The sequence below is a fragment of the Dysidea avara genome, chromosome 11 (assembly GCF_963678975.1).
Source record: "Dysidea avara chromosome 11, odDysAvar1.4, whole genome shotgun sequence".
Classification (NCBI taxonomy): Eukaryota; Metazoa; Porifera; class Demospongiae; order Dictyoceratida; family Dysideidae; genus Dysidea; species Dysidea avara.
The window spans coordinates 18,500,404-18,514,538 of NC_089282.1; the positions used below are offsets into that span (position 1 = coordinate 18,500,404).

At 39.0% G+C, this 14,135-nt stretch overlaps 1 protein-coding gene and 1 pseudogene across 1 annotated transcript; one reads left to right on the top strand and one right to left on the bottom strand.

The window, feature by feature from the left end:
* The first annotated feature begins 87 nt into the window (after positions 1-87).
* On the top strand, positions 88-2,641 carry LOC136238669 (tripartite motif-containing protein 2-like). Its single transcript, XM_066029242.1, has 2 exons — positions 88-220; positions 341-2,641. The coding sequence occupies exon 2, from the start codon at positions 737-739 to the stop codon at positions 2,537-2,539; it is 1,803 nt and encodes a 600-aa protein (XP_065885314.1). The 5' UTR covers positions 88-220; positions 341-736; the 3' UTR covers positions 2,540-2,641.
* A 947-nt stretch (positions 2,642-3,588) lies between these two features.
* On the bottom strand, positions 3,589-14,117 carry LOC136237748 (SWI/SNF-related matrix-associated actin-dependent regulator of chromatin subfamily D member 3-like; annotated as a pseudogene).
* Positions 14,118-14,135: the final 18 nt, after the last annotated feature.

Sequence of the window (14,135 nt, forward strand, 5' to 3'; positions counted from 1 at the left end):
TATTGTTGCTATTGGAGTGCGCGGTTACGTTTCATATCCCGGGCAACGAATATACAATCTATGGTTTGACGAAATGCTAACCTTCGTCAAAATTTCCCCCCGTCAAATTATTATGGACGGTATTAAAAGGATCTGGATCTATGCGGGGATCGACTATGGTATCGTATGGTATAACGGAAGGCTCTTCCCTCACTGGCACTTACAGCCTTCTTTTTAAAAGGTTAGTAATGGAGTATTGCTGTGTGCCTTCATAGATAATATACCCCGCCATGCGCCGGCGTTAGATTTCTTCCTTGTAGCCAATATTAATTTTAATTTATATCCACGGATGATTCTGTAGGTCTGATTCGTGAAACAAAATGGCTGCAGAACGAATGAAGAAAGTAGCGGGTCTCTTAAACTGCCCAGTGTGTTATGAAACATACAAGAAGCCCAAATATCTCCCTTGTCATCACTCCTACTGTGAAGGATGTATGGAGAAACTACAAACAGGTCCTAACATCATTTGCCCTGAGTGTAGAGAAACCAGTGCAGTGCCTGCAGGAGGAGTGAAGGATTTACCAAACAATTTCTTCATTAATCGTCTACTAGATGAAGTTGATTTAAAGCGTAAGGTTGAGGGAGAAGATGAAGCAAAATGTGATATGATGTATGCATTAAGGAAGGAAAAGCAGTAGCATTGTGTCTTGATTGTGTCACCTTCCTGTGTGAGTACTGTTACGAATTTCACAAGAATATGAAGGAAAGCCGAAACCACAACATGACCCAGCTTGTCGAATTGCAGTCAAAGAAGAAACAAGTTGACATTCATCCCAAAGTGAAGTCGATGTTATGTGCCGACCATGATCTGGAGATGAATTTCTTTTGTGAGACATGTGACCAGCTCGTGTGTCATTACTGCACAACCAATGAGCACAATGGACATGTGCACAATTCTGTGAAGAAGATGGCCAACAAGCACAGAAAGGAAATGGAGAAAATGGCTGAACCAGTCGAAGAAATGATCAATAAATTGTGTACGTCACGTCAGAAGGTGGTAGATGCTGGGAAGAAGATCACATCACAGGCTACTGAAGTTGATCAACAGATTCATCTGTATTATGATGAACTACACCGACAACTACTACAACAAAGAGAAGCGCTAAAGAACAAGTTACGAGAATTATCAACAAAGAAGAAAAAGGCAATCTCACTACAGTTGGAACAAATGGATTTCATAGAAGCACGACTGTTGAGTGTGAAGGAGCTGAATGATGCAGTGAAGAATGGATCAGACCAGGAAGCATTGTTCATGAAGAAACAAGTTGGAGATGATGTGAAGAGACTGACTGCTTCATATGGCAAGATGGAGACTGAGCCAGTTGAATTGTCCATAGTGGAGTTTATTCCTACAAAGAAGTACCAAGAGTCATTTCCACTATTTGGCCAATTTCTTGATGATGTTGTCATACCAGGCAATTGTGTAGTCACTGATATTCCTACACAATCATTTGTAGGTAGTAAATCTAATTTTACCATCATTACCAAGAATTGCAACAATGGACATTGTTCGAAGGGAGGTAACCACATTGTTGTACAGGCACAATCAAGCAGTGGAGGAGATGTTGTTCCAGTAGAAGTGAAGGATAACAATGATGGGAGCTACTCTGCATCTTTTATAACCAAACAAGTTGGAGAAGTGAAACTGTCCATTACCATTGAAGGGGATCATATTAAAGGAAGCCCCTACACTATTGTGGTGCACCGAGATTACAAAACTGTGAACAAGCCCAGGAAGATTGTGAATAATAGTGGCAATATGGGTTGTCCAGCTTGCATTGCATTTGGTAAGAATGGAGTGTGGGTAGTGGCAGGCCATATCAACCACTCTGTGTACATATTTGACAGTCAAGACGAGGTAATCAAAATGTTTGGACAACATGGTACTGGAAATAGTCAATTTCAACACCCATGGGGAGTATCATTTGATGCCAACAATGACTTGTATGTGACTGAGTACAGTAACAACAGGGTGCAGAAGTTTCATGTTGATGGTACATATTTACTGCAGTTTGGAAGCAGTGGATCTAGCAATGGTCAACTGAGTGGTCCCTCAGGTGTTGCAGTCCACAATGATAAAGTGTTTGTTGCTGATAGGAACAATCATCGTGTCTCAGTGTTTCATCTCAATGGTCAGTTCAATAACATTATTGGATCAGGACATTTGAGTAACCCTTATGATGTAGCTGTCACTGCTAATGACCGATTACTTGTTGCTGACTATGCAAACCATTGCATCTCCAGGTTTACACTTGATGGCACATATGTGGACAAGTTCGGTGATGGTCACTTGAACAACCCTGTTGCAGTTACTACTGATTTGAGTGGCTTTATCCTTGTGGGTGGATTTGGTAACTGTCGTGTTCCATTTTTTGACAAAGATGGAGCATTCATACACATGTTTGGGTCCAGTGATTCTGCTTACATATTTGGAATAGCTGTTAGTCGCAACAACGATGTGTACGTTGCTGACTATAACAAGAGAGTTCAAATATTTTAAAGCCATGTTGTGTGTTTATTTGATCATGATTTGCTGTTACTGTTAGCATGTTTTGTTATATGCATATTTAAAACCACACAAGTATGGAGAGAGATAATTATATTGTGCTTTAATTAAACTAAGGGTTGTTTCAGCATGCCACTACCACATTATATTAAGTTGTTTCATCAACACATGTAATGGTGTAATTCGGTACACGGTTCACTGAAGTACTGTACATGTGTTGACACAGTGAATGTATCAGGGATATTGGCAGGACACAAGTAGCTATGATTATTGATTAAGGATTGTAGGGTACACCTGTGAAGATACACTAGTGGATATTTAATCCCCTGCAGGCAGGCATGCAGTAGAAAATTCATTTGAATAAAATTTTGTAGTAATCTATCGGAGTAATACTGAAGGTTTGACCCAATACTGCCAAGGCATCAAGAAGGTATTGTGAAGCTAGTTTTTGGATATTTTTGGCTAGAAAATCACATATGGAGAGTAGGAGATAATGCACCTGTGAAGAGTGCATGTGTGTGTCTAACTAAAACTTCACTGTTAACTACATTATGTGATGACATACTGCATGATTATCTCTAACTAAAAGTGTTAGCGGTAGATACAACCATCACGATAATGGTAATAATTGTGTACATCCAGGCTGACACCATTTTGCCATCGCCTAGTTTAATGTTGATCGATACGCCATTTGTCAGTATCATAAGCTGTCATGTCCCTGGTGCACTATTGATACTGTACAACATCCTTAAAGTGTAACACAATGCCCTATTGCTGATATTCTTGTTAGGCATTAGTATACACAGTGTGTCTACCCCTCATCTCCCAAGCAATCATTACTCCTCATGGAGCGTGCGCTTTAATTTTACAGTATTACTGTATTAGATGATTCATCCTGTTGATCGAATATTATTTTCTATTTTGAACAGTTGAACATGACGATTATTACCAAAAAAGCTATACTGATTTGACTTGACTAACAATGTTTGGATGTTAAGTCTATTAATTACACACCAGGCAGTCACCTCGGCTTCTCAGTTGTCATTTGACAAAATCTAGGAGCTGTGCAACCATACTGAATTATGAAGTGTACATTACATGATGAAATACTGAAGAACATAGTGTACATCACTGACAAAGTCTCATGTATGTTTGATTCCTAGTGCTTGCTCCAGTTCAGAACGTCGTTGTTGTACCTGTCAAAGCAGTACATAACATTAAAACTCATAGGTACAGTGTGATCTCTTTATAATATAATGGACACTTTGGAACAAGCTGATTACCTTTACCGTTACATCCTGCTTACAGAAGAGGGTGGAAATGGTTTAAGTGCAATTAAAATGAATTATTCAAAACCCTTGGTTTGGGATGAACTAAAGCGTGTGGATTATGTAACAAAGTTTTGGTATTAATGTTACGAATTGTAAACAAATTGTAATCAAAAGAACTGACGATCCCCAGTCATTCACTGGTTATGTATTGTAACTATTTGGGGTTCATGTGATATTTCACACAAAACTATGCAATTTATGTAATATTTTAAGCACCGACTAAAACGTTTCTGCCCTCCTCTGGTCTGCATACAGAGAGTCTGCTCTTTTTTAAAGGCAAACTTATATTGCCAGATGTCTTAGTTTTCGTAGACTCTAATATCTATGGTCTAAAGAACTTCAAACACCATCCATTATAGAGAGGTCTAATTGAACGCATTCAGGAGGTCTATAAGACGGACAAAATATACCTTGGTATAGAAGTATCTTGTGACAGCTTCTTTAGTCCAGTGTTGATCATAGTATTCAGCTCTCTTCTCGGCCTCTGGGTTTCCCATCTTGTTAGTCATCACCTGCAGCAACAAAAGACACATCTTAATAATAACATTTTTCATGTCACAATGACCTTTTACCTTTAGGTCCCTGTTTTGTGAGGCCATCCAATCATTGATGAACTTCTAATAGTTAAAGCATTCATAGCTAGTACAGTATACTGAATTGCATGTACCTGTGGGTTGTCAGAAAAGCCGAGGAAAAACTCTCGTTGAATTCTAATGCTGTTGATTTGTTCCACAGTTTCATGAATCTATAGAAAATGACACATAATTCAACAGAGTAACAAAATCACGTAGAGTTGTAGTGTAGGAAAGCCCTAAGTAACTACTGTAGTTCACTGAAACTCAGCTACTCAAAAAGTTGGTCAATAATAGTCATCCATCAATTTTGTTGGCAGTGATAATAGTTGTCCGAAGCATTAAACATAATGCCAGCACAATTGTACCATACTATAATCCTTACTAGTGAAAAATATAGACCATTGATCAGGATCAGCGCCGGCACTTGTAAGCTCCTGGCATTGATATATTCTCACAGAACAGTCAGTAACTCTAATAGAGCAGTCAGGTAGCTATTTGATGTAACTGTTTTATTAGATTCAGGGACTTCCCTAAAGAGCGGTAGAGTGGTGAAACACTGCTCTACTTTGCTCAAAATTCTTTTGATGTGGTAAAAAGAATGTATATAATTAACAAATTGACTTTGATGTTAGTAGCAAACTGACAGTTTTACCGCTCTACTTTATTTTGCGGGGAAAGCTCTGAGATTACAACTAGGGCTGAAACAATTATGAGAAAAAAAGTTTGTACCCTCTAGTATTAACAATTGAGTACTCATGAACTACTACTACTAGCTACTTGTGTAGTCACACCTCTGTGACATGTTATATACCAACCTTTAAGCAGTTTACACCTCTTTCAAGTAACAGTAATGATATGTGCACTGTACAAAAGTACTGATGTTAGTGCTCCTGACACAATTACACCAGTCAAACTCTACAGTCTTTATGGTAGCATTTCATGACAAATACATCATGTGAGCTGGGTACAGCGGTTCTAAAAGATCTTGTGTGACAAAAAAAAAGAAGTAAAATTGTGCACAAGATTTTGACTAATTGAATCGATTTATTGTTGAACTTTAAACTATAATTTCTGCACGTGACAATCCATTGTCGCACAAGATCTATTAGAACTGCTGTACCAATTTTACTGTCTGAGTATCAAAATCCTTAATGAGCATTTGCAGTGTTTGTTTCAACCCAATGTGCAACACACCTAATCATACAGTATGGTACTACTGTATACTAGGGATCATGAAGGTTAGGGTTTTTCTGGCCAAAAAATATCATCCTAAAACCAGCTTCACAATACCATCCTGGTGCCTTGGCAGTATTGCTAGGTATAACTAAGTCCAATAGTGCCTTCAAGTATGACCCTAAACGCTTCCAATAGGTAGGTACAAAAAAAAATCCATTCAATAGAATTTTGACTAACTACCTGCCCACCTGCCTTACTGATTCCTTCAGACAAGGTAATGGCTAAGGCTATGGGCTTGATTTTTTCACTGTTCGACGTCGCTTCGTCCCTAGATGTGCCTTTTGGAATACCGCAGTATGTAAAATACACGTATTGTGCACTTACCTTTGTCCTCCTTTGTGCCCCATTTCTTTTTGCTGACAGTCCAAGGTGTTGATTTGCGGTAGCACAATGCATGGCTTTCTGTAAACGGGAATCATCCATATTTTCATGATTGATTGCAGAGGCTGTAACACTGTGTAACGGGCTGAATATAGGTGAAAGTACAGCGCAATAGCCACTTCGCTTTTGAGTCGGTAAACTGATAGTCGGGGCACATGAATCATCCGTATTTTTTCATGGTGGCTGGATTGATTGCAGAAGTGCTTTTCCTACTGTTCTTCATTTATAGCGCTGTATACGGGCTGAATATAGCTGTTAGCGAAGCATAATAGTCACTTCACTTTCAAGTCAATAATTGATAGCTGGAGTGTGCGTTCAGACGAAAACATTAACTCTGGCACCACCCTTTCTTTTAATGTGGTATGTGTGGGTTCACCAGTCTCAGTAATGTTACAAAACAGTAAACGAACAAGTATAAGGAATTATTAAGTTTGATTAGGGATCATAGGAAAAGGAAGCAAGGGAGGTTGCCTACACCTGCAAATTAAACTTAAATTTTTCCTTATACTTGTTTATAAATTTTCTACATGAAGACAAGGCTTTATTTTATTCAGTTGCTTACAAGCCTCAAGGTCATTACTATGTCTTCAGAAATTGCAAATTATTAGCACAACATGGGAACAGAAGCATAATTATTGAGTTGAGTTTTCGAGCACTGCAGCAAAGTGCTAACACAATAGGTGTAATTTAACAGCATAATAGTGCCTAGTCAGTAACTGCCACAATCAAATTTAATTCAAGGCTCAACTTCCTAACTAGGTGGTACCGTACGGAGGGAAACTTTGGAGGAGGAAAAATTTGGCGAATCAAGCAAAATATCGTTGTTGGCAAAATAAAATTTGGCTAATTATTAGCAAACCGCACGTCCTATTTAATTAATTAAATTACTAATTGCTGTGTCCAGGCGGCTGTGTCTGAAGCAAGAACTGGGAGTGCCACGCCTCTTTGGTGCCTGGAGTCAGCTATTAACTAACAGTAGATCTACACCCTCTGGAATAGTGCTACTTGTCACGCCCGTTTCGAGGTGAGGTTTGAGGATACGTGTACAGTAGCCAGTTGAGTATAGCTAGCTACCTAGTGAGGTATCGTTGAGGCAAGCCTTGCTCTAGCGTGATGCCTGGCCCAGTAGCCCTTGGTCGAGTAGTGAATTGATTAATCCGAGGCTTGGTTTGTTATTTTCTTCACCAGCGAAAATATTTGGATGGGGAAAATTTGGCGAAATCATGGTCATTCACTAAATTTTAACGGCGCCAAAGTTTCCCTCCATAAGGTATGTCACATGGATCATTTAAAATTCAATAAAATTAATATGTCTGGAATTTGTAAATCCTAAACCCTGTCTACTCTATTACAAAAAAGCACTGGATACTATTTGTATGGTTAAACGCTACATTAGATCTAAAAATTGATGTGACAACTATGTAAACCCAACCACTGCTTAATGCTTGAAGCAATATTTAAGCCCTTATTCTCAAACTCGATAGTAACATCACTCAAGTGCAGCTACTATTGATGGTTCACCATTTAAGCAAAGAAATATGACAATTCACTTTGCAGTACTTATTGTAGGCAAATACATTAGTAATGCAAAATATACAACCTCCATCAACTTTGGATTGTATTAACCAGAGTTTTTGTTGTTGTCACTTTCACTACTCTCAAATAACACACTGTAATTAAAAATGAAACCTGTTTATTCTAGTTTAAAAGCATTATGCAGGTCACTTTTGTACACTTATGACACATTTAGGTATTTGCAGGTAGCCTTATTGTACTGTACAGTGACTAGATGGAATTGACAGTTTTCACTGTAGATTATAAAAAGCACCTTGGTATCCAGTGATGCAATATCTTGCTGGACATCATGAAGGAGAGCATCTGTGGTTTGACTGGGTCATCCTGAAATATGGGTACTTCATATCATACACCATTAAGCTTCACCAACTATACTTACAATGTCCACCTCTACATCATAACATGCTGTCCTGCTGCGATCTGGAGCATCTTTGCTGAAGAACGTGAAACACTCATAACAGACACAAACCATAAAGTCACATAAGCACACACACGGTATGACAGGCACACAATTTACGCAGTAAGACGAGTATAAAAATTTTTTTATTAAGAGTCTGTGTATGCTGCAGTTACAAGGGGAGTAGTAACCAGTCAAGACAACAACAAAAAATCACCAAACCCTCCTTGACAACCTTAAAATGGATTGACCTGGTTTTTCAAAGTATGCCCAAACGTATGTATATTATACACCTCCCAGTAGATTCAGCACATGAAAACCAAATCCTCCATTCATCTTACAACAAACTTCTTAGCATATACAGAGCTCTACAACACAAAGAACACACTTTATGTTGTGCTGGATTACAATAGGATCTGGGGGTAGAAGCAATGGCTGCAAACGACGTGGAATCTCTGTGAATTTCATCCGTGGAACCTCAAACAGCTGTGTAAACAGGTATATGGGTAAAACAGTTGTTACTAAAAGGACTGACCTGCTCAAAGTACTTGTCACAATTGATGTATTCTCTTTCATTGGCATCTTGTAGTTGGTTAGTCTAGAGTAATTCATAGTTTATAGTGTATTTGATATACTGAAACGAATATGGTACTAAATTCTGGAATACTTGAATTCAAGAATGTTGTTCAGTTTAGGCAAGATGGCATAAGACTACCTGTTACTGGTTAGTACTACTCAATAGAGGTAGAGCACTTGTAAAGTAATTCATGATTGTTGTAGTATACTAAGGCCATGTAAAGTTGATTAGTTGTTTCATGGACACAAACGACCACCTTTTCTATGACTGCAAACAAGTTGCCATTTTGTCACCCCTTACTAAATAGTTGTACTCATTTTGTCCTGACTTCTGTTAATATTTTTATTTATATGATGGCCTACTGACCCTATACTCAAGATTTTTGCCCATGAAACAACCGATTAAATTGAAGTGACCATGCTTATCCAGACATTATACTCATGCTGATTTTCCAAACTGCAAGCAATTTTCAACCTCCAAACTTTAGGTTATAATTGCAAAGGATTCACCTCCAAACTTTAGTGGTTTGGCATTTAAATTAAGGTTCATGAAAAACTTGCAAAGGATTCAGTACTTCAAAGCATTAGAGCTTGCAGATTTGAGTAGTGAAAATCCCATAAACAGTGGTCTCTCCTCATATTTTAATTATAGTATGTTCACGTTGAGCTGAATCTTCAAAAACATTTAATAACTCATGGATGCAATTACACACAATCTTGAAATTTGGCTCATTTGTAGTACTGCTTGACCCGCTAAAAATATTTCAAAATCTTTTTGTTTAAAATGTTTGACATAATATTTACGGCCAATCAAAATTTTCACAATACATTTCCTATGGGAAAGCCATATAAGTACAGTGTCCATTACAGCCCATTCCAGAACTTGTAATGGAGCCAAACCATACGTGTCTGTTGTTGACACCTTTGCTGTTACCTTTGCTGTTACCAATAATCATCTAGTTGGCTGAAATGTTAACTCTGTTGAGAAAAAACCCACTTTTAATTTTTAGCTGTTTTTCAGGATTCAGCTCAACGGGAACATACTCCAAATAATAAATTATAGTAATATCAAAGAAGTGAACATGTATTCACTCTCAATGGTTTTGTACAGGAACAAGCATGTTTTCATGTTGTAAACATGTTTGCGCGCCTGAATCATCCATACTAAATGTATGGGATATTTTTAAAGCCTCATAACTCACTTGTTTACACTGCACATACTGTACACACACAACACTAAGCACACTGGACACACACAGAGTAGACACACATACTAGACACACATACACAAAGCAAAACCTTCGGCTACCGTGCAGCACAGTCACACCCACCCAGTCAACTAGTACTGGGACACAGGTCTGTACTCTACCCAGGTGCTTCACTTGGAGTTTGTGCAGGCAAATCCTCCTGGCGTAGGAATAGTAGCCCGCAAGAGGCTGTATGTACCATGTCTCACAGATAAAGGTGTGGGCACACAGCTGGGTGGGCTGCTAGGTCTCCATTATACAGCTGGGTAGACTGGAACAACGTGAATAAAGTTTCTTGCTCAAGGAAACGACAACACCAAAGTGGAATTGAACCTCGAACCGTTTGATTACAAACCCAATGCTCTGCTGTCTCTCTCTCTCTCTCTCTCTCTCTCTCTCTCTCTCACACACACACACACACACACACACACACACACACACACACACACACACACACACACACACACACACACACACTGTGAGCTTCGTGGGCAGGACTAGTAACCTGTAGGAGACTGTACCGAGTCTCACAGATGAAGGTGTGGACGCCTGAAGTCCCAAACCCATTGCGTGAGACATGGACATTTGCTTCCCCAGTTTACATCAGGTCACCAGGTTCCTACTTAAACAGCTGGGTATACTGAAGCAATGTGAGTAAAGTTTATTGCTCAGCAACACCAATTTGGCATAACCTAGAATCAAAGCTGCAACCATTCGATTACTAGGCCAACACCCTAACCACTTGGCTATGCTGCCTCACATAACACACACACGCGCACGCACACAAATATCAGACATGGGTCCAAGTGTATGAGTACTTATACTGAAGTCCACTTTAGTACATATTTGAAAGTACTTGAATTTTATTTAAACACTTGATCAACTTTCCTAACATACACCCTATGTTACATACTTGAGTAATTAAAGTATTTTAAGTACTTTTAAGTATCATGTATTCTTGATGTAAATACAGACTGTACTTTAACAAAATGAGATTAGTAATTTCTAGTGAAGTTCTACACTACACACAAGAAAGGTTAGATTTTGGGTTCTCCCATCAGGATCACACTGTAATAATGAAAATGCTATAGTAGCATATTTGTTTAAGAAAATAAGTGCCTGCTGGTCAACAATATGATTTTATTTCGTAGGTTTCGAATGTGTTCAAGCATCACTTGAAGGTTCTAGTCAAGTATTTAAACTTGATATTGTCAAAAAAGATTATAGATAGATAAATAAGAATAGTGTAGAATATTTGAACACGTAGCTAACCTCTTATTTACTATATGGTCCTATGAACTAAAACATAGATTTTTGTCTGCTTTTTACTAACAAATAACACTTAGATACTAATATGTTGGTACAGTAAAAAGTACTTGCACTTGATGTAAGTGCTGAGAGTGCTTTACCCTTGATTTCAACTAGAGCATACCTGTAATTGAAAAATACTTTACTTGGATAACTTTTAAATGTACTTGGACCCAGGTCACAGAATTCAAGTTCCACAACTTCAACACCACTAGTAAGACAAGGACACACACACGCACACACACACGCACACACACACACTTTCACATCTTGATATCATCATGTCTGCCCCAACCCTTCATGGAAGGTACATACACTCAGCCGGGGGATGCTAAATAACTCATTTACAAGCCAGGTCAGGAGAGAGGACTCACCTAGTCAGGGGATGTTAATTAACCTATTTTGAAATTTACAACAGGTGAGAGGATGTGGATAGGCCATAGACAATAGCGACCCGGGACAGAGACTTGGTCTACCTCGTACAAAACATGGTGTATGCATGATGCAAAGCCTTCTTCTTGTATGCATGCACAAACCCACACTATTTAAATTCTACATACTTTTTTGCTAATCACACATAATACACTTAGTGTCCAGCATATATTTTTTACCTTGACAGTCACTCTGCATCTACGGTATGTGTGTAGGGTATTCCAACAGGCTGTAATTAAAAGACACACAGAATATAACTTGTACACTCATATGCAATGAAAGCAAGCAATCATAATTTACGTGCACACATATGGTTTACATTGTATATAGACCGCAAGTGGGGGAGGGGGTGGGGCTTGAAGGGACACTTTATTACATTGGTATGTCATCATTACACCATTCATGCATCAGGTTTTACCAACCATACAGTGTAGTATCTGACTTCAAATAATTACAAAAATTGAAACTCTAACACAGCCTTGACAGAAGTCTACTCAGGACGCTCTACACATCAATGACATTGTGAATCGATTGATTAAATAGCTGCTACCGAATACCACTTTGGATATAAGTACAGCACACATCCCTAAACAATGATCTGCAAAATTGCAGTTAACTATTGTACTCAAGTACATATGTGCATACAATTGCACTTGCATTTTAGTTATCAACATGACTCAGAACCCTGTAAGCCCACTACGCAGCATTAGACACGCTATTCTAACAAAAACTCTACAGACAAGCAAACTCTGCAGCCAGCTTTGGGCATGCACCCCTACTCAAACGAGCTAGGTTGCTTTAATCAAGTCATTAACACCTTGACACTAAAATATAGTCTTTCAGTCATTGTGATCTATCTGTGGCCGAATGTGTAAAAACACAATAGTGTGTACGGATGCTGACCAATCAGAACAGTGAACACCTTCGCTTATTACCAGGTTTGTATATACTGTGCAAAATAAAAGATAGAGTTGCAATGGTGGGTGTTTGATGTACAGGGTACAGTTGGAAACTTATATGGACAAATTTTTCATGTTACAAAATTACTTTGGGTGAATACACAAGGATTTAGTGCTACGTGCTTAAATCGCATATAAGGCTGCTTAGCTTGATCACAAAACAGCTAAGTCACTCCTCCTTGTATAATCATGACTGTTTAGTATTCATGTTTGTTAGAAAACACTCAGACTTCATAGCCCATGAGGCAGGCCTAAAAAGTAGCTGATACAAAAAAAATCTAAGTGAATTCTATTTTCCAAGCGGTTATTGTGAAGGGGAAAGAAGGACCAAACTGACTGGATTACTTGATGGGGCCTATGCTATTGCTGCGGAACAGAAAGTTGGACCAAATTTGGTCCCTTCGGTACTCCTAGCTGCTGACACCACTTAGACGGTGCAACTACTGTAACTACCTCACGTACTTTATATAGTGCAAAAGTTTAATGGGGAAATTTTGATGATTTCCACTACCTGCCTATTCCAGTCACCTCAAAATCATGCTTGGTGTTCTAATTGGCATGTAGTCTTGATATGCGTATACTGATGGACTTGGGATTATGAAAAATTACTGTAACTTAAAGGTTACAAGGGGGTGGCACTCCAATATACCCGTACTCCGATCTTCGTCCTCAGTCAAAATAGAAAAATATTACACTAAAATCCACACTTGACCAAATTCTTGCAAAAAATTATAACTCTTAAAGTATCAATCGTGGTATACACTTTATAAACAAAGCTTGTCTTTTGACCTACTGCATATGTCTTGCTTGACTTTCGTTTTGACCGAGGACAAAGATCAGAGTACAGGATATACTGGAGTGCCACCCCCTTGGATTATCAAAGTGTCCACATTTTAGGGTGTGCTTTTTGAGGGGTTCTTCTGTATATTTTAGTCAGGCTTCAGTAGAATTTCTGCAGGTCCCTACTTAGTGGGATAAATAAGTACACAATTTGGTCCTATAGCTTGTCAAATCGCTCCTCGTCTCGCTCTTTCAGTGGGAGCCGAGGGCGGGCACACACAAAAGGACAAGGCCTGATACAGGAACGTGTTACCTTCAGGCCTTGGTGTGCTTACAGTAACCCTATCACTTACAAAACCAAGTACACAACACGTAGCTACTCACACAAGAAGAAATCAGCCGGGCCCCCATACCTCTCGCGATCTAGGCAGACTACTAGGTGCTATAGGCTACGGCGCGCTGTAAAAAGCTTAGTATACCGGTACCCAACTATTCCGTATCCCCTTACCGTACACTAATCTAGCGCTCGTATGGACCGTTAGTCCATACTAACGCAACATGTACCTTTGGACTATACGTCCATATACCTAGCTTAAGATAATAGGTTGCCGCAGCGGCTTTCACAAGGCCGCAACGGAGTGTCCTTCTCGGCCACCATAGGTATAGTCACGCGAGACTATGTTCGGTGCTCTGTTATGTTATTCATGGCCACTTCAGCTGTTCAGTGAAAACACACCCGAAACACACAAGACCAATTTTCACGAAACCCGCGCATATCGTCAAAGCTCACGAT